General features: G+C 40.3%; 1 protein-coding gene across 1 annotated transcript in view; it reads right to left on the bottom strand.

Annotated features, from left to right (window-relative positions):
• Positions 1-24,997, bottom strand: part of LRRC2 (leucine rich repeat containing 2) — a 68,846-nt gene that overhangs the window by 33,145 nt on the left and 10,704 nt on the right. The window contains exons 3-4 of the mRNA XM_051777385.1: positions 15,525-15,735; positions 3,243-3,399 (exon numbers count right to left, since the gene is read on the bottom strand). Of these exons, the coding sequence (XP_051633345.1) occupies positions 3,243-3,399; positions 15,525-15,735 (368 nt within the window). The remainder of the gene's footprint in view (positions 1-3,242; positions 3,400-15,524; positions 15,736-24,997) is intronic.

Genomic DNA, 24,997 nt, shown 5'->3' with positions numbered 1-24,997 from the left:
AGGAAGAAAGCAACACCTTGGGTATAAGCTAGTAGGATAAGCATGTTGGAGTGAAAGTGAGTAAATGGGAATAACATAAAAGCTGCTGATGAGCAGAAAACATATAATTTTATTGCAATTGAAAGAACATTGATTGCTACTAGAAACACTGAAACTTTCTTCCTTGTTTCCCAAGAAAGGTCTGATATGGCCTCTACATTACTCTCTACAGTGAATTAGTTGTACCAGATCAATCTACTTTGCCCCCAGTCACCAGTGGAGTTCCCCAGGGCTCAGTGCTGGGAACAGCCCTTCTAAAAACTTTTATTGTTCTGGATGAGGGAATTGAGTTACCCCTTAGTTTGCAGATGACACTAAGTTGGGTGAAAGTATTGACCCACTGGAGGGAAGGAAGGATGTTCAGAGGAATCTGGACAGGCTGTATAAATGGTTTAATGAGGTTAATTGTATAAGATTCAATAACACCAAGAGCCAGGTCCTGCTGTTGGGTCGCAACAGCCCCACGCAGTGCTACAGGCTTGGGGAAGGTTGGCCAGAAAGCTGCCTGGCAGAAAGGGACCTGGGGGTGCTGGACAAGAAGCAGCAGTGTGCCCAGGTGGCCAAGAAAGCCAGTGGCATCTGGGCCTGTATCAAAAATAGTGAGTCCAGCAGGACCAGGGAAGGGATTGTCCCCCTGTACTTGGCACTGCTGAGGCTGCACCTTAAATTCCTGTCTCCAGGTCTCCTCCCCTGTCCTGGTTCCAGTCAGGACAGGGTTAATTTTTGCAGTAGCCAGGAGGGGGTATGGCCAGGACCCAGGGCACTTCCCCAGGATGGGGGAAGGGGTCCCTTACAGTCAAGGAAGTGTGGTGTGAAGCAAGGGGTCAGGTAGCACCATTTCCCTCTGTTACTGACATTGTAGCTGCTTCCAGTAAATTGTTCTTTTAAAAGAAAATCTCAACTCGTAATCTTTGTCTTTTGTGCCTCCAGTTCCCCTCTCCATCCTGCCATTGGCACAGGGGAAGAGGGAGGAGGGGGTGAGTGAGCAGTGCATGGGTTGGAGTGCTTCAATGGGATCACAAACTTGGGGAATATCATTCCTAAACCATGACAGCCCCTCATGGGAACCCCCCTTTCTCAGAAGAAAGACATTGAGGTGCTGGAGGGTGTCCAGAGAAGGACAACAAAGCTGATGGAGGGTCTGCAGCACAAGTCTTATGAGGAACAGCTGAGGGAGCTGGGGTTGTTTAGCCTGGAGAAAAGGCAGCTGAGGGGGAATCTTATTGCTCTCTACAACCACCTGAAAGAAGGTTGTAGCAAGGTGAGGGTTTATCTCTTCTTGTGGACCACAAGTGACACGACAAGAGCAAATGACCTCAAGTTGTGCAAGAGGAGGTCTAGATTTGATATTAGAAAAGAAATTCTTCACTGAAAGGTTGGTCAGGCATCGGAACAGGCTGGAAACTGGTGGAGTTACCTCCCCTTGGAATTTTAAAAAAACAAACTTGCGCATGTGGCACTGAGGAACATGGTTCAGAGGTGAACATGGTGGAGTTAGGTTAATGGTTGGACATGGTCTTAGAGGCCTTTTCCAGTCTTAAAAATCCTATGATTCTGTGATCTGTGTTTGTGCCCTTATTGTGGAAACAGACTTTAGCAGGATTAATAATATTTTTTTCCTTGGGGATCGTTTTCATTAACAGTGCATAATGTTTCAAGAAGAGACAACAAACTTTGTCCTGCCTTCATTGTTAAACAGCAATCCCTTAAAACCTTCTCTTTAATGCTTTAGGGTAGCCTGTGGCAGGAAGCTATATCCTTTCCCCTTCCTTCCATACTATGTCCTCTTTCTTTCAAACCACCTCTTGGAAGGTGTTTATCCATTAAATTCACTGGCCTGTTCATGTTCTGCAGTCAAAGTGCTGACAAAACAGTGTTCATTTTATGTCCATTATCTCCTGCTCGTGTCTTGTTTATGATCTGTTAGGGTGTTTAGATGCCGGGTTGAAACTATAAAATACATCTCAATGTCTATGTAGAATTTTCCCTATGAAATATAGTGTGAGTAGATAAATCAAAAGCATGAGTGTTGCTCTAATAGAGCACGAAAACAGTAGAAAATTGCAGAAAATTTTAGAACTGATTTCTGTGTTTCAGGATGCTCTCTCTCTTCTTGTTTTTCTTAGTTAGACCTAGGGAGGTGGAGGGTTTAGCCTTTCTCTTAGAGTACATAAGGATTGACAATCATGGGGAAGGCTTAGGACTTTTGGAAAGGCTGAGGTATTAATACACTTGGGTCCATGGGCTCAACAATGGTGAACTCATAGTGCAGGATACTCATAGTTTCCTCAACTCCCAAAGATAGCAGCAGTTACAGCAACTTTTTTCCTTGTAAGAGCAGTAAATCCCTCTCAATATCAACGCAACCTGTCAAACAAGCTTTTATATTGTCAGATCCAAAACCACAGGAGAGCCAAATACACACAAATGCACACAGCTTAAAATAACAAAGGCCAAAGTATGTAAATATTAACAATTTGTTTCTCTGAAACCCCTGATGTCATGGTGGGTAGATTTAGGTTAGATACTAGGAAGAAATTCTTCACTGTGATGGTGGTGAGGCCCTAGCACAAGTTGCCCAGAGAAGCTGTGGATGCTCCATCTCTGAAAGTGTTCAAGGCCAGGTTGGACAGGGTTTGGAGCAACCTGGGCTAGTGGAAGGTGTCCCTGCCTATGACAGAGGGGTTGGGACTGGAACTTTGAATTCTCTTCCAATCCAAATTATTCTATGATTCAATGACTCTTTGTATACACTATTAAATGAAGATGATTACCGAGGTCTTTAAAAATTCAAAAGACAGATTTTATGCAGGATTATATTTTTGATTCTGTTTTACCACAATCTTATGTTTCCATTCATCTTGTTTAAGGCTTACAATTCTGTAATATTTCTATTTTTCTTAACCTGTAAGGAACATAAAACACCTGTCTACTCGAATGCAAGCAATAACTGCCTCACAGTCAGAAAACAAAAACATGTTAACTTTTTTCCATGTTTGAGCCATGCTACATGCATGGTTTTGCATACAATTTGGCAAGTATAATTAAAGCCAGAGAGCTGTAAAAATGTAGAGAGGACTGTTGACTGTAAACAAGGAAGACAATTAGCAGAAAATTAGTAAGAATATCCACAGATGCTCATTTACTTGTAATAGAGTTAAATGGCTTGACTATAAATATTTGAATATCTCGAACTGACTTACCAATCTCCACTGGGAGATGGTGGATTTGATTTTTTGACAATTCCAGTACTCTCAGATCCTGAAATAATGCAATGTAGGCAGGAATGGTTTGTATCAATGTATTGTTCACGTGCCATTCTTTCAGATAGGTCTGTTCTTTCAGAGAGTCTGGAAGCTCCTGTGAACGAAATAAGAACAGGAAAACAGAAAGTGTGAAGTCAGAATTTTGTTCTACCATGTTTCTAAACACAGCCAAGCTACAACACTTTGCCTTAATTATCTTGAGCAGAATAGCAGTTTGCCAAAGCCTCACAGGAGCTGTCTGCCTTCGAAGAGCATTGCAGCTGTTTTTCACCACATATTCATTTTCTAACTTCTAACGCAATCATTTGCTCTAAAACAGAAGCCTCTCCGAAGCACTCAACCTGTTTGGTGTCTCACACATTATCTCCTTTTTCCAGATGGAGGGTTTTTTTTTTAAAACACATTTCAGTGCTTTAATTCACACATCAAGATGTAGTAAAATGCAACACAGAACAGAAGAGTGAGTGTATAGAGAATATTTAAATAGGGTTTGTCAGCATAAAAAAAAAAAAAAAGGTGTGATTATGTTCTGAATACCTGCCAATGTTTCAAATTTGTTTGGCAAGATGAAACAGAACCATCTCAGACAAGATACACACATACCATTTTTGAAAGTCTTTTTCCAAAAAGAGTTACTTAACTTCTTAAGTTGTTACAGCAATGTTCAAAAAATTTTTACTAGATTTCTTTAGGAAGACTAGAAATACTTGATTTTTAGATCGGTCCACAATTGCAAGTAATTCTTGATTTAGTCACGCTTTGCTTTCAGAATTCCAGTGTTTTCGAAATACACAGGAAAAAAATGCTTCTGAGTAACTTTCAGACTATTCTATCTGTCAAAAATATTCAATGTAGCTGAAACTAAAAGTCATAAAGCCTTCAATGCTTACAAAATTGCTTTAGTTAGTTGGTATTCACTTCAGATGTGCATGTATTTGTTTGAATTATGTTGCCAAATTCCTTGAACTTGAAACAGAAAAAAATCAATTCCTAAAGGTGAAGGTCAGATCATTTACACTCTGCTTTCTTAAGCATCACATAATTTACCAGTCTGTCCTGGGTTTTATAACACTGTGCACTGGTAACATCTGGAACCAGTAGCCTGGAAGAGGTTCTGCCATTAACTTTGCTCCATAAGAAGCGACATGAGAGTTTCAGCCTTTGATTCCTTTATGATTTTCAGACTTGTTTCCTGCACATGAAGAATATGACACAGTAGGAACTGTTGTTTTTTGTGCAAAGGATGTTGCCTACTTTTTCTTGTCTTCTAGATTTCATAGATCCTCCAAAACATTAACAAGGGTAATGCATTTTAATTGGGTTTTTAATTAATGCTGAATTTCTGAACTAGGAATAGTGCTACTTAACTTTTAGCTATATTAAAACATCCAATTGTAATTAAAGATGTACTGGACTCTTGATCAGAAGCTGTTCTTTGTTTGGTACTTGCTGCCTCTCTTTTCAATTCTTTCCAAATTTACACATGCAGATCCTTAGCCTATGCTGATGTAGTTCTGTCGTGCTACCTGCCCTTCCATATCTGATATGGATCATTTCATGTCTTGCTTCATTTCCCAACTAGGTGTATATTGCATTGAGATCCATCTTCTGTATTTGTCACTTTATGGCAATTAAAAAAAAAAAAAGGCCTGAAATGCCCCAGGAATGACAATGAGAAATCTCTCCAACGTTCTCGAGTTAGTTTCCATTTCTCCACTTTCATTGCTGCACCTTTTTCTGCAGCAAAATAAAGTAATAGATACCATTAAATTAAGCCAAAATACAAAACAAAAACTGCATATCATTAACGTATAATTTTGTTCTGAAAAACCTTTATGTCAGCATTAAGGGTAGTTTGAGATATCCTGTGCAGCAACTAAATACATTCAGACACAACTTCAAAACAATAGAAAGAGATTCCATTCTTCTACCAACTGCCAACTTACTTTTCTTTCTTGAGATTATTTCTTTGTACCATACGATCATATTCACAATTTGCAAACGCAGGCGGGCGAATACTTTGCTATTATGTGGTTTTTCAACATTCTCCATTTTACAATGCATTTATATTTGTGTTGCTGAAACATAAATTGATCTGATATTTTGCTTCATTTACAAAGTAGATAGGGATGGGAGCTGGAATTTGCACAAGCTCTGCGTTTGCTTTGCTCTCTGATTCCCTTGTGTTCTTTCGTAATCTTCTGCTGCCACACTAAAGCTGGCAGCCTGTTGATAAATTGCTTCATGAAGACTGACACTTGGAGGATAGCCAGTCTTTTGCCTTTAACAGCAAAACAATACCCTCAAACTTGTTTGATTTTTGAGAGAGGAAAAAAGTTTTAAAAGGAAACAAATAGCAAGCCTACAACAATTGCTGATTATGCTATTTCTAATTAGGAGAGAATTTGCCTGCTAGACGTGAGCCTGAACTAAAACTGTGATCAAAGTTCGGAGAAGTTTCAATTCCGTTTCTTTTACAGCTCTGTAGTTTTATCTGTCGTGGTTTCAATCCAAATTTCCCACGTCTTTAACAAGGTTTGAAGCTTGTTCCAGGAGCTCTCGCTGCAGTTCCCCAGCAGGGCACCAGCACTGTCCCCACCTCCATGGCAGGGCACTGGCACTGGCACCAAGCCCCAAAACATGTTCTTCACCCAGTGTGCAAGAGGCCAATCCACATAGAGGCAAATCAAATAAAATACAACTGTTTGATTTTTTTTACAGTTCTGCACAGAAAGGGATGCTGAGGTCAAGCCATAAACATTAACAATTCTATCAACAAGTAATTTATCCTCCTAACATCTGGACATCACCCCCAGACTGACACTTGGAGGACAGCCAGTCTACTGCCTTTAACAGCAAAACAATACCCTCAAACTTGTTTGATTTTTGGTAGAGGAGGAAAAAAAGTTTTAAGAGTAAAATAAATAGCAAGCCTACAACAATTGCTGATCGGAAACAAAGGTCCCATGACCCAGAACAAGAAGATGACTGAAGAAAAGAAGAAAGCATGTTGAATGCTGGTAGGTGTAAAGATGGACATTAGTCATTAATAGGTAGAAATATGCATACCGTAATTTTATAGGGCCAAGTATTTTTTGTTGAGAGGTTGAAGATGCTCAGCTCACAGACCAGAAACAAAACTAGGTCCTCTATAAGTAGAGGCTTGAAATAAATAATAAATTATTCTCTTGCTGACCAGGGAGGGTGTCCGTGCCTCAGTCACTACACTTGGCCAAGAGGGAGAAGGAGTGGAAAGATGACAGAGACCAAGGGCTGTTCCAAGGGGAAGAAAACAGAGACCTACCCCTGGCCCATGGAGAAGACAACAGTGGCCTGAGGATGAAGAACTCTGAGGCCTCTCCAGCCTTGCAGAGCTGGCCCCAGAAGAAGAAAACACTGACCAATATTGGGGTACTGGGAATGAATGTGCCCCTCCCACACGAGGTATGGGCAGAGTACTTGGACCCTCAGCCAAGGAGCTGGAGCTGGAGCTGGAGCTGGGGCAGTCCAGAACATGTCTCCTTACGACTTGAACCTGCTACTGCTTTCCTTGGGCACAGGTATGGAGTCAGATGAGGAGGGTTTTTATCAAATTGGAGAAGATGTGAAGAGGGATTGTCTCACAAATGCCACTTGCTGGGAGGACAACTTTCTTGCATGGAACAGGCAGCTGATTGAGTGTTTACAATGCAAGTCCTCACCTATAGCTGTGCCCATGCAACGACTCTCCCTCTTCAGGGGACTCAGGACCCTGCACAGGGCATCATGGTGCCCCTTCACCATGGCACACCCCGAGCAGTGGTGTCCTCCTGCCAACACCAGGCAGGTCCCCGGGGATGGCAGCTGGCCCTAAGCCTGTGCAGCATCCCTAGAATCCCAGAACATAAGGGGCTAATGTATATGTCTCATACACCAATATCCAAATGGCTGTGGAGCCAACCAAGGATTGTTGGTAATAAACAGGGATTGTTGGTAATAACATGGCATGGTAAAAACAAGATGTGGGGGTGTATATTTATATATATATATATATATATATGTATATATATATATATATATATGTATGTATAAATAACTAACAAAACTGCAGAATTGTTCCAATCCATGCAACCAAATTACTGTTTTGAAGACTGGAGCCCCAGCTCCTGGTTGATGACTGTGCTCCCATTACCAGGACTCACAGGGTGGGGCTCATGGTTAGCACAAATTGGAATGAAGTTGTTAATTGGTTTTATTTTCTTAAGGATTGCAATGGCATTGTTTGATATATGATTTCTCACGTTATCTCTTCTGCTTCATCCCTGTTTTCTCCCTCTGTTCACTCTGTGCACGAATGTGGAGGAAGAGAGCTATCAAAAACCATGACCACTGATCAGTGTTTAAGTCATGGGGTGGTGTAAGGAAAGGGTTAAAAACATTTGCAGCATATGCCTTAAACAATTGTTCAGTCATGACTATCTTCTGGAGGAGAGACTACCTCTCTCCTTCTCCTTCTCTCTCTCTCTCTCTTTTCCCTATACACTTATGCTGCAAAATAAAGTTGGTATTGTTGGACTGACATTTGGTCTCATTTGCACCTTAATTTGGGCAGAGGACTTTAACATCAAATAGTAATTTACTAATAGATGTTTGTGAGTTTTTGTGAACCCTCTGGCTTTTGTTATTCTTTCAACCATGAGCATTTACAAATCTTGGATGTTTCCTTCCCTCCCCATAATGTTACATTTGACATTAAGATTGTTTAAAGTAGGTGTGCATCCAGATCCTCTTCTTAGGTAAAGCAGCCTGGCCAAGAACAGTCCTGCTTTACATTTGAGGAGCATCATCAGCTTTCCTCTGCCAATATTGATGTCACACATTAAAAAATTTGTTTATCCTGAATGTTTTCTGAAAAGCATTTGAAATTCACCGATTCACTAGAGAATAAACATTCATTAGTTAGTAGCAGAAAGTAAACACTCAGAGGGGAAAAACAGAGTTAAAGTGATTTCATTTAAAAATTCATATGAATATTCATGGCATTATTTTGCCTCAGTTTCTAGTTCTAGTAGCAGTGCTCTTTCTCTGAAGTACTAATTTAATTGAGTAGATACATGTTTATGTGTACAAAGGTTCTCAGTTATGTGTTTCATCAACTCTGCATCATTCTTTCCCAGGCATCTCTTTCCAAACACAAAATTCAAAGGTCCATAGTCCTTATAAAGCTGTTTTTCACAGCAGGTTTGCCTGGAAAACTCTCAGATGACAAAAGTTTTTTCTGAAACATACCTCAGGAATATGAATTACTTGTGGCACTTTACACCATTCTTGTGCTGTCAAGTCACAAGTGTTTTGCAAACCGAGGAGGATTTAGGAGGCTGTGCTGGGGCAATGCAACTGGGTTCTGACCACTTTTTATAAAAAGATACACAACAGAAAAGCCTGTCTGATTTCATTCACTGGTTGCATTCAAACATCAGACTGAGATTCTACGATTTTGAGACGAGCCCATTTGTTATTATACACCCTTTTCTTTCCTAACTATTAATTCATTACTGCTCCCAGCTGTCAGAAATGCATCACCCAGGGAAGGCAGCACTTGAGTCATAAGTATTTGTCTGATAGGTAAAATGGAGGCAAGGATCCCTGAACTTTAAGGATGTTGTCACACAGCCCCGTGGTGATGGAGCTCTGACAGACAAAGGTAAGACAAAGTTATCAACCAAACCAGTGCCCAGGTTACACAAGGACTTTCAGATTCAGAGGGACTTGCTGAGTACCTGTTCTTCAAGCACAAAGGCTTGATGCTAATTCTGCTGACAGTGATGTTGATCTATAAGGAAACAGGGATCTGCACAAACAGAATACAATTCCTCAGAATTCATATACTGCAAAATTAAGCCCCAGTCTCTTTAGCTATTACCCTGTGCCTATTTGTCTGGCCTAATATTTGTTGTGTGAGCTTTGAACTTTTGTGTGAACTGCACAGAACATTGTAGTGTGTAGTTCACTGTTGCAATCTAACATATTCTCCTGCTTTCCTGGCATCAAAACAATTTTAATTTCCGTACTAATCACTCACAAGATTTGTCCAGTGCTAGCTGCATCCTGTAAGACTGTTCTTCTTTCTTCTAAGACAACCTGATTTATACTTGCATCTTCTTATTTCCAGTCTCTTTTCACTGATCTCCCTTTCACTGTAGCCCTGTTAAAAGTCCAAACTGAACTGCCTCCTTGAACACTGTGCCAAAATTCCTGGGCTTTTAATCCATAAATCACTCAGTATTCATCCTTGTCATGGTTTGAGATAGCCCCAAAATCCAATTCCCTAGCTCCATTCCCCCCTCCCACATCTCAACCTAATGTGAGATGGGTTTTTCCAGACAAAACACACACCAGACTCAAAGTGGGGGAAAGGGAATATATTACAATGACTGTACAAATAAATACCATATCACATTATACACATGATCACAAACTATCTCTACCATGACATATAGTATTTACAGTGGATCAGATCTCTTCTCCCCTCCAAATAAAAGTCCAGGTGGGAAAGAAGGACAGATCCCTTCCAGTCCTGAACAGCAGCATCTTCTGAGGCAGCAGTCTGTCTGTCTTCTCCACATGCAGCAGCTGATAGCTGGCTTTCTGCCAGCATCCACGAGGGAGGTATTCAAGCCTCTCTCGGCCCCATCGCCTCCAACCGAGGGGTCTTCCGTGGGCTTCGTAACCCCAGACAAGGTCGTATCACCACGTCATATCACGAAGACACAGGGGGGTCTTCGTGACGGTCTGGTATATCCAGGAGACTCAGCTCCTTGCAGGGCCTCTGTGCCCTGCTCTCAGGCTGCCACCGTGGCAGCAGTGCAAGGGGGGGGGGAGCCAAGGTCAACTCCCCCCGCATTCCATCTGGCCGTCCCGGTCCAGCTACGGGACGCTCTGAGCTTCTTAGCTCCTCTCTCTCTCCAGTGCTGCATGTCTAAAACTCTTCTCCTCAATAGGAGTCCATGTCACTCTTCTCCAAGAGGGGTCTCAAAGGAGTTTTAGGGGATCTGGTACAGTCTTACCCCAAACTCTGTCTCTCAGGCTGCTGGCTCTCTTTCTCCTCGGCTCTCTTTCCAGGAGTCTTCTCTGCGGTGTTGCATGTTGCTTCTGCTGCTCCTCCAGTTCAGGTGTTATCTGCTCTGGCTCTCTGCCACCATTTCTCTGGTCAGTGCCAGCTGCTGCTCTGTGCCCATGGAGAAAACATCTCCCGACATAACTACAGGCACCTAGCCCAGCTTTATGCTGTTCCAGGTCCCTGTAGCCCCCCCAGCCAGGGGCTGGGAGGGCCCAGAGGGCCCAAGGGGCTCAGAGCCCCTTCCTCGTGGCTCTACAACATGGCCACCTCTCCTCAACAACCAAACTACAACTCTTCTCTTCCGGTGAGCTTGTGATATGTTTACATTTCTGCAGGAGCGCCCATTGGGCAGAACTTCAAAACTTCCAGGGGTTTCCACCCCTTGGGGTCTACCACTTAATTTAGCCTCTAGGGGAAAACAAGATTCAAACCACGACAACACTCCACCCCTCACTCCTGCGAAATGTCAACATATCACAACAACTGGAAAAAAAAACTCTAATCAACATTCAATCCTCAATAAACTAAAATATAACCAAAACCTCTCTACTACACATCAATATAATATTATTTCCGGTCATCAGGGCCGAGATGCCACCCACAGATGGGCACGAGACCGAGGGGTGGATTTAAGCATGGATGTAATTTCTGAAGTTATCCATGATTGTGAGACTTGTGCCGCTATTAAGCAGGCGAAAAGACTGAAGCCCCTGTGGTATGGTGGACGATGGGAGAAGTATAAGTATGGAGAGGCCTGGCAGGTTGATTACATCACATTGCCACAGACCCGCCAAGGTAAACGCTATGTGCTTACCATGGTGGAAGCAACCACTGGATGGTTGGAAACATATTCAGTACCGCATGCAACAGCCCGAAACACCATCCTAGGCCTTGAGAAGCAGGTCCTGTGGAGACATGGCACTCCAGAGCGAATTGAGTCAGACAACGGGACTCATTTCAAAAACAGTCTAGTGGCTACTTGGGCACAGGAGCATGGTATTGAATGGGTATATCACATTCCATATCATGCACCTGCTGCAGGAAAGGTAGAAAGGTGTAATGGACTGTTGAAGACGACTCTAAAGGCACTAGGTGGGGGAACTTACAAAAATTGGGACAAGAATTTAGCCAAGGCCACCTGGTTAGTCAACACCCGAGGCTCTGTCAACCGAGCTGGTCCTGCCCAAGCACAATCCCTCCACACTGTAGATGGAGACAAAGTTCCAGCGATCCATCTAAAAGGCATGGTAGGTAAGGCCGTTTGGATCACTCCTCCCTCAGGCCAAGACAAACCCATTCGTGGGATTGTCTTTGCTCAAGGGCCTGGATATACCTGGTGGGTTATGAGGAAGGATGGAGAGATCCAATGTGTGCCTCAAGGAAACCTAAGCCTGGGGAAAAACTAATACTGTGCCTTGAGTTGTATTTTACAGGAGACCAGACACCAGACGGGAAAAAGACCCGAACAAAGCTGATACGAGAATCCAAGGATGGCTGATGATGACACAGCCCAAACCAATGAGCCAGCCCTAAACCGGAACTGTGATTATGACGAAAGGGCCAAGAACACAAATCGAGTTGCTGGTGGTGCTGATCTTCAATGACAGACGACAGCCTTCGAGAAAAATAAACATGGACTATATATGTATATATGTATATGTGCGGGATAGAGACGAACACAATATACAGGTGTTACGTAAAGAAATAGTATGGAATAAGGGGTGGAGAATGTGATGGTTTCAGTCTAGGCCTTCCTGGAAACCAGTTTGTAACCAGGAAGGAACTGGGAAGGTGACCAAGGAAGTATTCCATGCTATTCCTTTACGTAACCTAGGGTATAAATAAGGCATTGATAAGAGAGTTCGCTCTCTTCTCTTCCGGCGAGGTTGGAGAACGGTGGTCCCTGTCTGGGCCTGGCTTATCCGGAGCTGAGGCCTACAGTGACTGCTGTTATCGGCCACGCGTGAGGGGGGAGTGCTGGGCCGTGTCCAGACGTACTGCTTTCTTTCAAGGGAAGTGGTGAGCTCTTGCCAATCCTTCAGCTTTGCTGGGTTTTTAGATTGTGTAGATCTGTTTTATTATTTGTCCCTTTTCACCCTATTTTATCCTTTTCCCTTCTCCCTTCCCCCCTCCTCCCTTCGACTTCGGGAAGCTATTTGGGGTCATAGATTTATATATATAATTCTCATTGTATATCTCTGTTTTATACATAATATATATATATACTTTGGCTAGAATTTTGGCTGCCTGGTCTTTCGGTTTTTTTTTCCTTCCCTCTCTGGGAAGGAGACCCTGTTGTCGAGTTTCGGAGATTTGGCAGGAGGCCAACTCCAAACTTGCACAATCCTCTTCACATAAACACATACATCTAAGGAGACCTATAATCACTAACACATCCATACACTTAAAATTAAAATGCTTACCAGAAAGCATTTAGGGCTAATAATAATGAAATTATTACCCTGTTTCCCCCCACTATTTTGTTGCTCCTGAAGAGGTTTATCTTTCCTCAGGTATGTTAAAGTAATTACTTTACAAGTACAAGGAACAGTAGGTCTCCACCTAATGAAAATACATTATCATTTCAATGACATTTGAGAGGAGGCAAAAAAGTGGCAAGAGGTCCTGAAAGAAGGAATTCCTCTCAGTAATTCAAAATATGTGACCTGCTCTGATTTTCTCCCTCACAAATGTTCTCAGAAGGAGGTTGGATACTATTTTCAAAAGTGCATTTTGCAGATTATTTTCAAAATATTTGCCCAGGCTACCCCGATCCCTTTTGTTTGGGTAAATATTGCTGCTTTGGCCAAGCTGCTCTGGCCAAGCAAGACATCCTCAGAGATAAAGAGACCATGTTCTGTAGGTGCCAGCCAGCCCGTGGCTGAAGCACTGCCAAGGGCACTTGGTGCATCCCTCAGCTGCTGGGTTTGTGGTTGGTGTCAGTGAACTTAAAGGTCTTTTCCAGCCTAAACAATCCTATGATTCCACCACAGAGTGTTTTACAAAACCCTTTTATAACCTCCTACTCAACAGTGCAGAAACAGTGGGACAGATACACTGTGGATATGGAGCATGAAGCAGCAGCTCCTTTCTAACCTGTCTGCATTTTTACCATCTAGGCAGCCTGGGAACTGTCACACTGAGACCTGTGGGAAGAGTGTGGTAAAGCCACTTGCTCTGATCTTGAAAAATCCCTGTGCTGAGGATTACTCCTCTGAGACTCAGCTTCACAGCATCCAGAAAAAGAACTGGCATAGCCCAGAAGCAAGCCCTGTTCTCAAAATTAAATCTGTAAATCATGCCAGTAATCTACTCAGATTTAGCCATCAGCTATCTAGAGGATACATTACTGCTTCATTGATGGGGGGAAAGGGGAAACATAATAGAAATACTTATCAGCTAAAAGTGAGAGAGAGGATTCAGCAGTTAGTCCCCAAATGGACAATTTAGAGGGCTCTGATGTTTGTTGCTGCCAGTGGTAAGTGGCCAGTCAACAGCAAACCCAGCTGTTCATGTGCCCATAAATTTGCACAGGCAATCCCACCTCTGACTCCTCCCTGTCTCTGAGTGCTCACTCACTCAAACTTTCAACTCATATATGTATTTGTGTGCAAAACACATTCAGAAAACTAAACCCCAACTGACACCACAGTTCTCAGCTACATCAGACTTCTCTGAGAAAACTGTCATAAATCCACAGATTTTTTTTTTTCACATGCAGATTGCCAGCACTGGGTTTACAATCTGAAAACTCATTTTGCCTAAATGCACTTTGTTGCGAAAAAGTAATAGGGGGAAAGAGTATCTGAGACTCATGTCTGAGTCTGCCTTTGGTTTAGAAGCAGCAGTTGAGATTTTAAAAAGCAAAGCAAGTGGTATGATTTGTAAAACAGATATAAATTTTACAAAATTTCCACAATGAAGTTCTCTTGGAACTTTTTCAAGCAAATTTTCACAATTTTTAAATAATTTTCAGCTCTTACAGAGTGACTTTGATTTTGAAGGAGCATTGGTCTCTAAATAAAGCAGCTTTGATTTTCTCTTTGTCTGCAGACACTTGAGCCATGACACGTTATGTTGTTGAAACACATACAGTACACCAATCTCTCTTAAATGTGATTTTTCAGAATGTCAAGTTAAAACTAAATGGTCTGGAAAACAGAACAAAACACTGATTTTGCTTCCTAACATAAAGCCTTCCTTGTGGTGACAAAGCAAAATTTTAGCGGTTTGCCAAAAGCCAATAAGCAACAGAAAAGTTTAGTTATGCAGCTCTCTGCTCCCTGATGCACTGAAAAAGAAAGCACCTTCATAGTCAAGATCAAATCTAGGATAAAGTTATTTGGAAAGCCAATCCCAAAAAAAAAAAAATGTTCTAGTAAAATGTAACCATCTCATCAATTAACTTTTTAACTTTTTATAATGAAAATTTGAAATATATATTTCAAAATTATGGACTACGCACAAGTCAAAATTGTAATTTAACTTTATTATTAATAAAGTAGTATTTCTTCAAACTACACTTCAATCAAAGCTTTTACAACTCTAGAAAACTTCAGACCAATGCTAATCCACCATTTGCTTAATTTCAAACTGGCAATAATTTAGAGCTTACTTGCAAACTGCTGTTTTGCATCAAACAAAATTGCAAGTAAAAAGTGGGTTTTTTTCAGCCAGACCATTGTGGATTGATGCCAACATTACTTTTGAATTGAGTAGAGCTTGAGAAAGTGTTATCACAGCATTGGAGCAAGAATAGAAATCTCTGATCATCAGTAGACATCAACAAGCCAACAAAGCTGAATATTTATTATTTTCATCTCTTTCCACCCACTGGGGAATTTTCAGAAAAAGACACCTTATTGCAGTGTGGGTGCTCACACCAAAATTTTTTAGAGGGATAAATTGCACATATCAGTAAAGAACTTAAAATTTCCACACCTGAAAACTAAACCACTAGTTCAGGCTAAAATAGGAAATGCTTTTGTCACTTCTAACACTGTGAAAAAGCAGCAACTTCATATGCATTGAGAGAAAAAAAAAAGGGGGAGGATTAAAAAACAGAGTGCCAAGCTCCCCAAACTCTTTAACAACAGAAACATATTTTCCACTGTATTTACCGTCCACTGCTCTCCAGAAAGCTGGAAAATAAACTTGTTTCTTTCCTTATTCACTTCATCCGACAAAGCATGTCTTTTCTTGAGCTGAGGATTCTTTCCAGAAGTGTCCAGGTTCTTCTCACTGGTGTCTACAAAGCCATTTTTGAGGTATTTTGATTGAGGAATACCTTTCTTACGGCACTCTAGTATCAAAGTCCATTCCTGTTTTATCCTGAAATAGTGCCAAAAAGGGTTTATGTGAATCAGCTGAAAAAAATATATAACAGCTAAATCTTAAAGCCTGATCTTTGTTTCCACAAGCACTTAACAAAATATAATTATTTATCTGAAATATTGATGGTTATTTAAAAAAAAAAAAAAGAAAAAAGGCACATTCCTGGAGTCATGCAAAGATTTTGTAGACACATAGATTTCAAATGAGCAGGATTTCATTCACTGACTACAAAATAGTGACACCCAGAGAATAACAGAAAAGTGGAGACTGAGCACACTGCCATGAAAAAGAATTGTTTTAATGGGATAGGAAATACATTCTCACAGGACAAGTTATATGCATAAACTAAATGAACCTGGTGATGTATGCAAAAGTTCTACCGTGGAAAAAAAAGGTCATTTTAGAAAGTAAGAAGTGCCCTTTTTTGTTCCAGCATAATGATTTGTTTTCATTTTCACACCAACATCTTCTTAGAAGGTAAAGGTCAATGTTATCATGGGCCAACTAATTCCAGATTCCATTTCAGTGTAACTTTAGGTTCACCTCCAAGGCAAACTTTTTTCTCATAGAACTGCAGGTGCAAAGTCAATTTGATCTAATTAAGCATTGTCAAAAGCACGTGCTTTTTAGTTGTGAGAGATTTATTTCAGTTTAGTCAATTAAAGAGTAGGTTGATTAAGTGAAGCAAGCCTTATTTACACCAAAATAAGACTCTGTAGAACCCCTTGCACAAGGGGCTGATCTCACACTTTGAATCCCTGTTGTACATGAGACTCATTTACGTGATCTCCACCCTACAGCAGAAATTTTAAGCTAAAGGACTGAACCAAACTGACAGCTGAAGGAGGACACAAAGTTCAGGATAAAGTGCTCTTAGAGAAGGTAAAAAATGTCATGTCCTAGAAAGAGAATCACATGCAAGTTTGTAAAGTTCAAGTAGGGAGTAGCAAAAATTGTGCAGGTACTCCCAGATAATGATGGGACTTTGCTTTACAATGCTAAGGTGTTAAAAAATGGCACATGAAACAGAATCACAAGAAGCATCTCCAAAACCTTTTGTGGAAATAAATAATTTTTGGACACTCATAACAAGGTGTGAGATAGAAACTACAGTGCAGAACGTGCTTACAGGAATATGATAGAACAGATTAAAAGTCATATTTGTCTCAATGCTATCAAAATAAATCTTAAGAGATCAAAACTGCATGCCTAAATAGGAAAGGTGTTTTTGAGACAGCTGGATGCACTGTGGGACTCACAGAAACCTCAGGGGATGTTAGAGAGGCTTGAAAGCAGAGAGCACAGCAACAGCAGAGACAAACACACAGCACAGGCATGTGTTGCAGACACTTTGTACAGTTTTAGAAGATACATATGACCATTTGTCAGGGAAAGGAGCCTGAGAGACCACTGGAGGACAGTTTCAAGGAGCAACACAATACACATGGGACCACCAGAGAACTGTAAAAAGCTTCTTCAGTAATAACAAGGCAATGTGTTCCCAAGTGACATCTTTATAAGGAGAAAATACCTTCTAAGCACCTTCTAAGACATTTCAGAAGGTGAAATAACAAGGAACTTGGTTAAAAGTGTAGCTCACTGGATAAAATTTTGGACGGCTGCATGAGGACAGCACAAATTCAAAGCACATTCTAATGAAGAGACAGTAAGGATATCTTTCTCCTCTCATTGCAAAAAACACAAAAATATTTAAAGAAAGATAAAATGGTATTTATCTTCCAACTAAGAAATTATAAGGCAGTATAAGGTCTGATAAGGACAAAAAAAACAAGTGAAGTTCCTTACTGCAGGTATACAAATGAATAGGAAAAGGATTTTGTAGCATATCAAAAGCAGGAAGCCCCCCAGAGAGACGATGGGAACAATAAGTTATTGAGGTATGAAAGGAGCAGTGAAGGAATAGTTATAGAAGTTATTGAGAGCTGCAGAATTGGCTTCAGTTTTCATTAAAGAGATCAGAAAGTACTTTATGTGTAGACGCCTGGAGGACTTTCTGGTATTCAAAGTGTCAACAGAGGAGGCATGAGAACAGTAAAATATATATTTGAAATAAATCTCCCAATTTCTCCCAGTGTCTGCTGCAGTGTGGACTCCTTCATGCCACAGCAAGGTGTGATATGAGCTAGGAAGACTGGACAGACAGAAAATATGTCCAGCAACACGTTTAGTTCAGAGAGTCCCTAGAGGGGGCAGAAGCTGCTGGTACAATCAGGGAAGAGTCCACCAACTATGCACACCTCCTCATCTCTTCTGAAGCTACTTGATATGACAAAGACAAGAAAGTAGGTTGGAGCAAACACAGCTCTTTAGCCCACATTGTGATACTTCAACAAGCTGCAGATGATATTTCTGGTTATAGAGACCCAAACACAGGATTGCACCAGGCAGTCCTACCAAGGGTGTCTCCTCCAGTTACAGTTTATAACTGCTCAGATGCCAGAATTTTCCACATCAGCTGATATTTTCCATATCAGCCATGAAAGCCCAAACACCTTTTTCAGATGCTCTGACACGTGAGCCAATTCAGTTTTTAGTGTTGATCTTGACTGTTCAATCTGCCATTTGAGCCACAGAAACCACCAGCACAAAAAAGGGCAGAGGTTGTAATTATCTGAACCAAACCTCAGGACCACAGGACCAAAGCCCTAAAATTCATTTTTTTTCCTAAAATATTCTAAATAATCTTAGTTTCACTTACCACCACTGTACTGCTGTTTCTCACATTCTGCTCCAGTCCTCCATATACAGCTTTTCTGTCCCTCTGTGAAGTTTAACTTTACATTACTATCCTCTCATTTCCATGGAATTCCTTAATTTTCCATCAGAGCAATAAACATTTGAGCTCAGTGCATAACTCCATGCACTGAAAAAAACTTGCCCACAAAATGGGGATTTCTTTTAATTCATTGCTTTTCACTCAATCACAAAAAAAAAAAAAAAAAGACTGACTCATTCCTCACAGCATAAATTCTAACAGTGTTAGAAACTTTAAAAAAAAAAAAAAAAAACCAGACAGGAGAGGTCAAAAAGTCTAACTCAATAAGAAGTAAGGCACTGAGCTGCACTACTACACCTCAGTGCTGGCTCTGTCAGGTAGACTCCAGGAGCACTGGAGCAGAGGGTTCAGATCTAAAATTTTACTCTCTCACAACAAGGAATATAGAAAATGGCAAGAAAGGAGCTACATTAAAGCTGAAACAATAAACTGCCCTCTGACAGTTTGCTGATAACAAAACACTAAACACAGGAGGTCATTGCCAGCCAACTAAAACAAAATGCACATAACAAAAAATGGTTGTTAAGCAAATCAGTCAGTGAAATATTGACCTCAGAAGAAAGAGAGGCATTAAAAATTAAACCTGGTAGGGAATTCAATATGGATATCACACACTGATATGGAAATTCTGTGTCAAATTTCTTCTTTAGTCCTACATTAAATTATGGCAAAATGCTCTGTTAAGCTTTTAAAGAATGCAAGAATGCCCACTTATAATCACCAGACTATGTACAAGCACATTTTGAACAGATGGAAAGTGAATTAATAACGGAGCAACAAAAGTGCATAATTTTGTACGGTACATTTCAGAATGAAAACATTATATTTCCCATAGGCAGAGGTTCAAATAATTTACAATCCCTGCCCGTAGTCTCGGGTTACACATTAACCAAATGAATCCCTGTGAGCCTTCCTGGCCTGGAGCTCTGACTTACACCCCAGCCAGGACCTGTCATGAAGCAAAGACTACAAAGCTGTAATTTGCAGGTCCAGTTGAGATGAAACCAAAGGGATGTTGTCATTCTGCTCTGTCATTGTAAAAAAACTGAGGTGATGGTACTTCTTAAGGGATCTTTATAAAAATAAAGACCATTTCAAGTCTTTCTGTGGTGGCAACCCTCAAATAAGACAGAATTTCTGCCATGCTTGTCATATCTGAAGGCTATTGCATGAATCTTCTAAATCTTCCTGAATTTTCTGAAAGAAAAGGCTTCTAAAACAGTGTGGAAAACAGACACCACAGATATCCACAGAAATAAAAATCATCTTTTAAATACATAGAGAAATCATATTTCTGGTCTTGACACCTTGAAGGCTCCTGAAATTGCAGAAACACATTTTCACACATGGGAAATTTGTTGGTTACAAAAATCACAGCCGTCCTAAAGTTTATGTCTTTTTAATACTATTCGGCAATAAAATATTTTGGTCCTCCTCTAGAACTTGATCAAACCATTGCAGTCAGATTAAAGAAACAACAGTCATTTTCAGTGTTTAAAATGCTGGAGTTAGTCAAGCCTAATTTAGGTGGGAGTATGAACAGAGAAAAATATTTTTCCTGGACAAAAGACCCAGACGAGAACTAAGGTTCCAACTCAGCAAACTAGCCCAGTACTTCCACTTCAATCATAAAAATAGTCCAAATCATTTTTGAAAAGGCTGGTTGCATGCAGATTATGTTTGACCAAAAAAAAAGAATAAAAAGTTAAGTTTTATACCTATATATCTGTAACATAAAAGCACACCTGTCGCTGAGGCAGACTGTATGTGGTGTAAAGCAAATTTTACTTTGGCAAGTTATTTCCCAATACACTGCCTTTTTCCAGTAAGCTTTCAGGACCATACACTGTAGATATGAAACGGGAACACCAGGGAAATAGAAGATTCAGGTATTTCCATTTTGGTTAGTGCTGAATTTCTCATCAGGTAATCATTCCCCAAATGCTATTTCACTACTGCAGTACACCTGCAGAAATGAGATTTCACGACACACAACCTTTCTATATTATTATTATTATTATTATTATACATATTACCTGCCAATAATAGGGCAGCTCCTTGCCTGATATTTACTTTCTCTAATCTAATCAACCTGATGCAAAGAGTTACTACACAACAAATTCAGTGACTGGACCTTTCAAAGGAACAACCACCTTGGAAAACAAGAATTGTGCGATGGTGAGGATTTCAGAGCCATCAAAGCAATCAAGGAGTAATTGGGTTTCTTTCAATTGTTGCACCTCCTGCTGCTCAGGGTCTGACTGGGAGGCCTTGAGGAAAAAGCTATGGCTTTTTGGTAAAGAAAGGAAGTTTCGTTAGATGGCACTATTTACTCTAAATCAGGATGGACGAACTGGCCAGGACATGGTGACACCAGTTTAAGCATCACCAGCCAGGATCATTAAATAAGCCCATGAAATTGTTATAATACCATCACAGTCAAACTGGAGCTCAGCCCAAAACAATATTCCTGATGGATGAGTAACATTTGCTTCAAACTCAATTGAATTGATCTAATTTCAACCTCATTGCCAGGCTTTTCCATGGGTTGTAAAGGGTTGTGGCTGAACAACAGCTTTTACCTCACAACACACTTCTGTGCATTATTTTACGTGTAAGGCCTGTATGCCCAGGTGCCTGAAAACAAAGTGCTTACTAGTGCTGCACATCTAATCCCAGCTTGTTGTCTATAATTTGTGTTTGTGGCCAAAGGACTTGTGGACAAAGTTTTAGACTTGCTGGGAAAGAGGTTTGAACTGAGTAGGAGAATAAACATCGCAAATAAAATCTTATTTCAGGTACAAACTTGAGGTTTGGCAGAGAGATAGAGACAAATCTTTTTTATTAAATGAACACGTAACCTCTCAGGGAAAAAAGTCACTGTCTGCCTGTATAGTGTAGTTTGCTTTTTACTTTTTATTTTTTGCTTTTTTCTTTTTGCTTTTTACTTTTAACATTCAGGAAGTGCATAACTCAGAAAAATAATTACATGCACATTTAGCCAGCCAGGCTTTGAGAGGAAATTTTTGGAGAAGAGACACACTGGAAGAGGTAGCTGAACAAACTTTTATCATTGTTGCATGTTTGTTAGTGGAGAGGCTGTGCCTTTTCACAGCAAAGATTTAGATAGCTAATCTTGGCAAACAGCTCTGGCATTTCCTCACTTGAATGCTTAATTTGTTAGCCTCCACTTTTATCTTACCTGCTTTCACACAGAAGACAAACATGTCACAATCCTTAAAAAAAATAAAATCTAACTGTAAACTTTCACTCTCACTCCCTTAAAAAAAAAGTATAAAGGAAAACTTGTTGAAGAAACCCACAGCAAGTTAACCTGACAACATTCAGTATTTCAGGGTACAATATAAGACTGTTCCCCACTACCAGAATCAAGATTAAATATAAAACACTGCTACGAACACAAACTTCCTCCAATAATATGGACTTTCATAAACACAGTACGGTGCACGTTTTGTGTAACAGTTTGTGTTTCGTATCCTATGGGAGATTTAGAATGGGCTTGTCTGGATCGATCAAGAACATGAAGTAAAATGAAATTAAACCCGTACAACACCATTCTATTTCTTTTTCTTTTATATTCAGTTGCTGGTTTGTGTGTGTTCTTTGAATTGCCATAGTTCCACAGTCCCACAAAACCACGGGGGAAACTGAGGATTGAATTAATTCCACACAAATTGTGTGATACCAATACCTCAGAAGGCCAGATAAGAATCTCTCACAGTTGTTGGCTCTCCAGAATCAGCTTTCACTGGACAGTTGCTTCAACCTCTCCTCTAGACCTGTAAATTCCCAAAACTCTTTACAAGAGCTCACTGTTAATGCAAACAGAGTTTAAGCTTTTTATTCATTTGTGAGATTTTTTTTCTCTAAGAAAATCTCCAGTCAAAAAATATCTTACATGTGACTGTTCACTGATTCTGCATGAAGCAAATTGCCTTGCCCCAAGGCAAGCAGATTCCCTAGAGGTTAACTGGGAGTTTGTCCTCAAATAATAGATACTACATTTCACTACAAATTATTAGGTCATTTTACATGGCAACATGGCTATAAAGGACCTGTGCAATCTCAAGGGCACTGGTAAATTGTAACTTCTTTGAGAAAAATTTGTTTAAAAAAAAAAAAAAAAAGAGTAAAACAAAGCAGCCTCAGAAGGCCAGATTGCAAACTCATCTGTTATATGGGTCTATTTGCAGAGAAGGTCTCTTAATTTCAGCCCTACTTAGGAATTCACTCTGGTTGCTGGCAAAAGTAGATATCTGGAATCTTAAATGCTAGAATGCAGTCCTCATCTGGGGCAACTAACTGCCTTCTTTAAATGTCTTTTTGGAAATATCACTTGGGATCAAAATCCTTTACAAAACACTTTCTTACTGTGACACAGTGTGTACTAACATTGATTTCTGTGTGTCTCCCTGACAATACTAGAATTGCAGCCTCTGAGTGTTTTATATCAGAATTTAGTCACCCACAGAACTCCATAAAATAATTAAATGTATTTCTACAGGAAAACATTATTTCTATTAGGTATTTAATCCTAATTAAAATTTTATCTGTACTTTCAAGATAACAACAAGCAAAGTCTTGTCATGTTTTCGGTCCAACATTTGAGAGCACTGAAAAGCACCTAAGAAATAACTCGGGATCTGACATTCAGGAAGTAAATGCCAGTGGTCACTGCACACTTCATAAAACAAAGAGGATTTTCTTTTAACTGAATTTAGCATGTTATTACTAATATTCATATTACTTTGCTTGTTATTCTGCCAGCTTTGTCTATTCTGTGAGGATGAATATGGACTTCGCCATTCATCACAGGGGATGAAACGCTGATCACTCATACTCAGGAGACAAAACCTAAATGTATTTCCGCCTTTTTCCCAGGAGCTCTAGAAGTAGAACTAACTGGAAAGCAATCTGAGAGCATGAAGATGCACAACCATCCAAAGCACAGCAGGCAAATTGCAATTTAAAGGAAGAAAACAAAAACCCTCCCTGCGTGCTGCAAGTGCACTTGAGCCCTTTTATTTCTGCGCATTATATCTCAAATTCCCCATCTCCAGTTGGTACAAGAAGATACCAGAACGACTTTGGACCCCATTAGCAGAAAAGGTCAGAGCAAGCAGTCAAGCTCCCTTCTTTCAGGCTACAGACAAATAACCACAGACAGAAAAGGCAGGGAGAATCTATTGGTTTTAAAGAAAAGACAAGTCACAGTAAGAAATTAGTCTTAACCTGTGCCACTGACTAAAAACATGGGAGCTCAAATTAGCTATCTCAGAGCACATTAAGGTTACCCTCTTTCCCTCTTACAGGAGAAGTTGCCCATTCCTAGATCCTGATTTGTTTTTTTACTGGAGAACTCAAAAGTTATCTTCTGCACCACAGAGAAAAAAAAACTGTGGCAGAGGGGTGTTGATATGTTGTCCACATTGGGACAGAAATAAGGTTTGATCAAGCTTCATCCCAAATCCTTTCAATTGCCTTTTCAACCATAATGGAAACAGGAAACATCCATATCCCAGCTGTCACGGTTTAACTCCAGACAGTAACCAAGCACCACACAGACACTCCCCAGCTCCCTGGTGAGATGGGAAAAAGAATTAGGAAAAAAAAAAGTAAAAGTTTCATTGAGACGAGAACAATTTATCAACAGAAACAAAGTAAAGTGTAATAATATTACTAATATTAATAGTAATAATAATAATGAAGAGGAGAGAGAGAGAAATAAAACCCAAGAGAGAAATAAAACCCAAAAGAAACAAGTGATGCCCAATGCAACTGTTCACAACCTGTTGAACAATTCCCAAACCATCCCTGAGAAACAATCAGTCACTTCCAGCCAGCTCCACCAGTTTATAGATAGAGAATAATGTTCTATAATATGGAATATCCAGCTTGGGTCAGCTGTGCTGGCTGTGCTTCCTAACAGCTCTTTGTGCTGCTCCTCACTGGCAGAGAACAAGACACTGGAAAGTTCTTGACACAGCATAAGCACTGCTTAGCAACAGCCAAAACATCAGGGTTACATCAACATTATTCTCATACTAAATCCAAACCACAGCACTGTACCAATTACCAAGAAGAAAACTAACTTTATCCTGAAACCAGGACACAGCTCAGACCAAAAAGAAAGGTCTTGCTAGAGAATTCAACCTGTGGAATGAACTTTTTTTTTCTTCTTCTTTTTCTTTTTTTCTTTTTCCTTTTTTTTTTCTTTTTCCTTTTTCCTTTTTCCTTGTTAGGATTACGGTTTTTAATTCAGGCTTTGGTAGAGATGGAAGAACCAAGACTGCTACTACAGATGTCTTGAAGAGGAAGGTCCTGCAGAAAGGACAGTCAGACCCTGTATTAAATCTCCTCTTAGACCAGCAGCTGTGTTGTCAGTGTAGCTGCACTGGCAGTGAGAGAATCTATGAGTAGGAGTTCCCTGAGATCACCAAA

The sequence above is a fragment of the Manacus candei genome, unplaced genomic scaffold, assembly GCF_025592945.1.
Source record: "Manacus candei isolate 608988 ecotype Guabito, Panama unplaced genomic scaffold, ASM2559294v1 h1tg000010l, whole genome shotgun sequence".
NCBI lineage: Eukaryota > Metazoa > Chordata > Aves > Passeriformes > Pipridae > Manacus > Manacus candei.
Note: the sequence above shows the minus strand (reverse complement) of the source record. Positions and strands in the feature narration are given on the sequence as shown.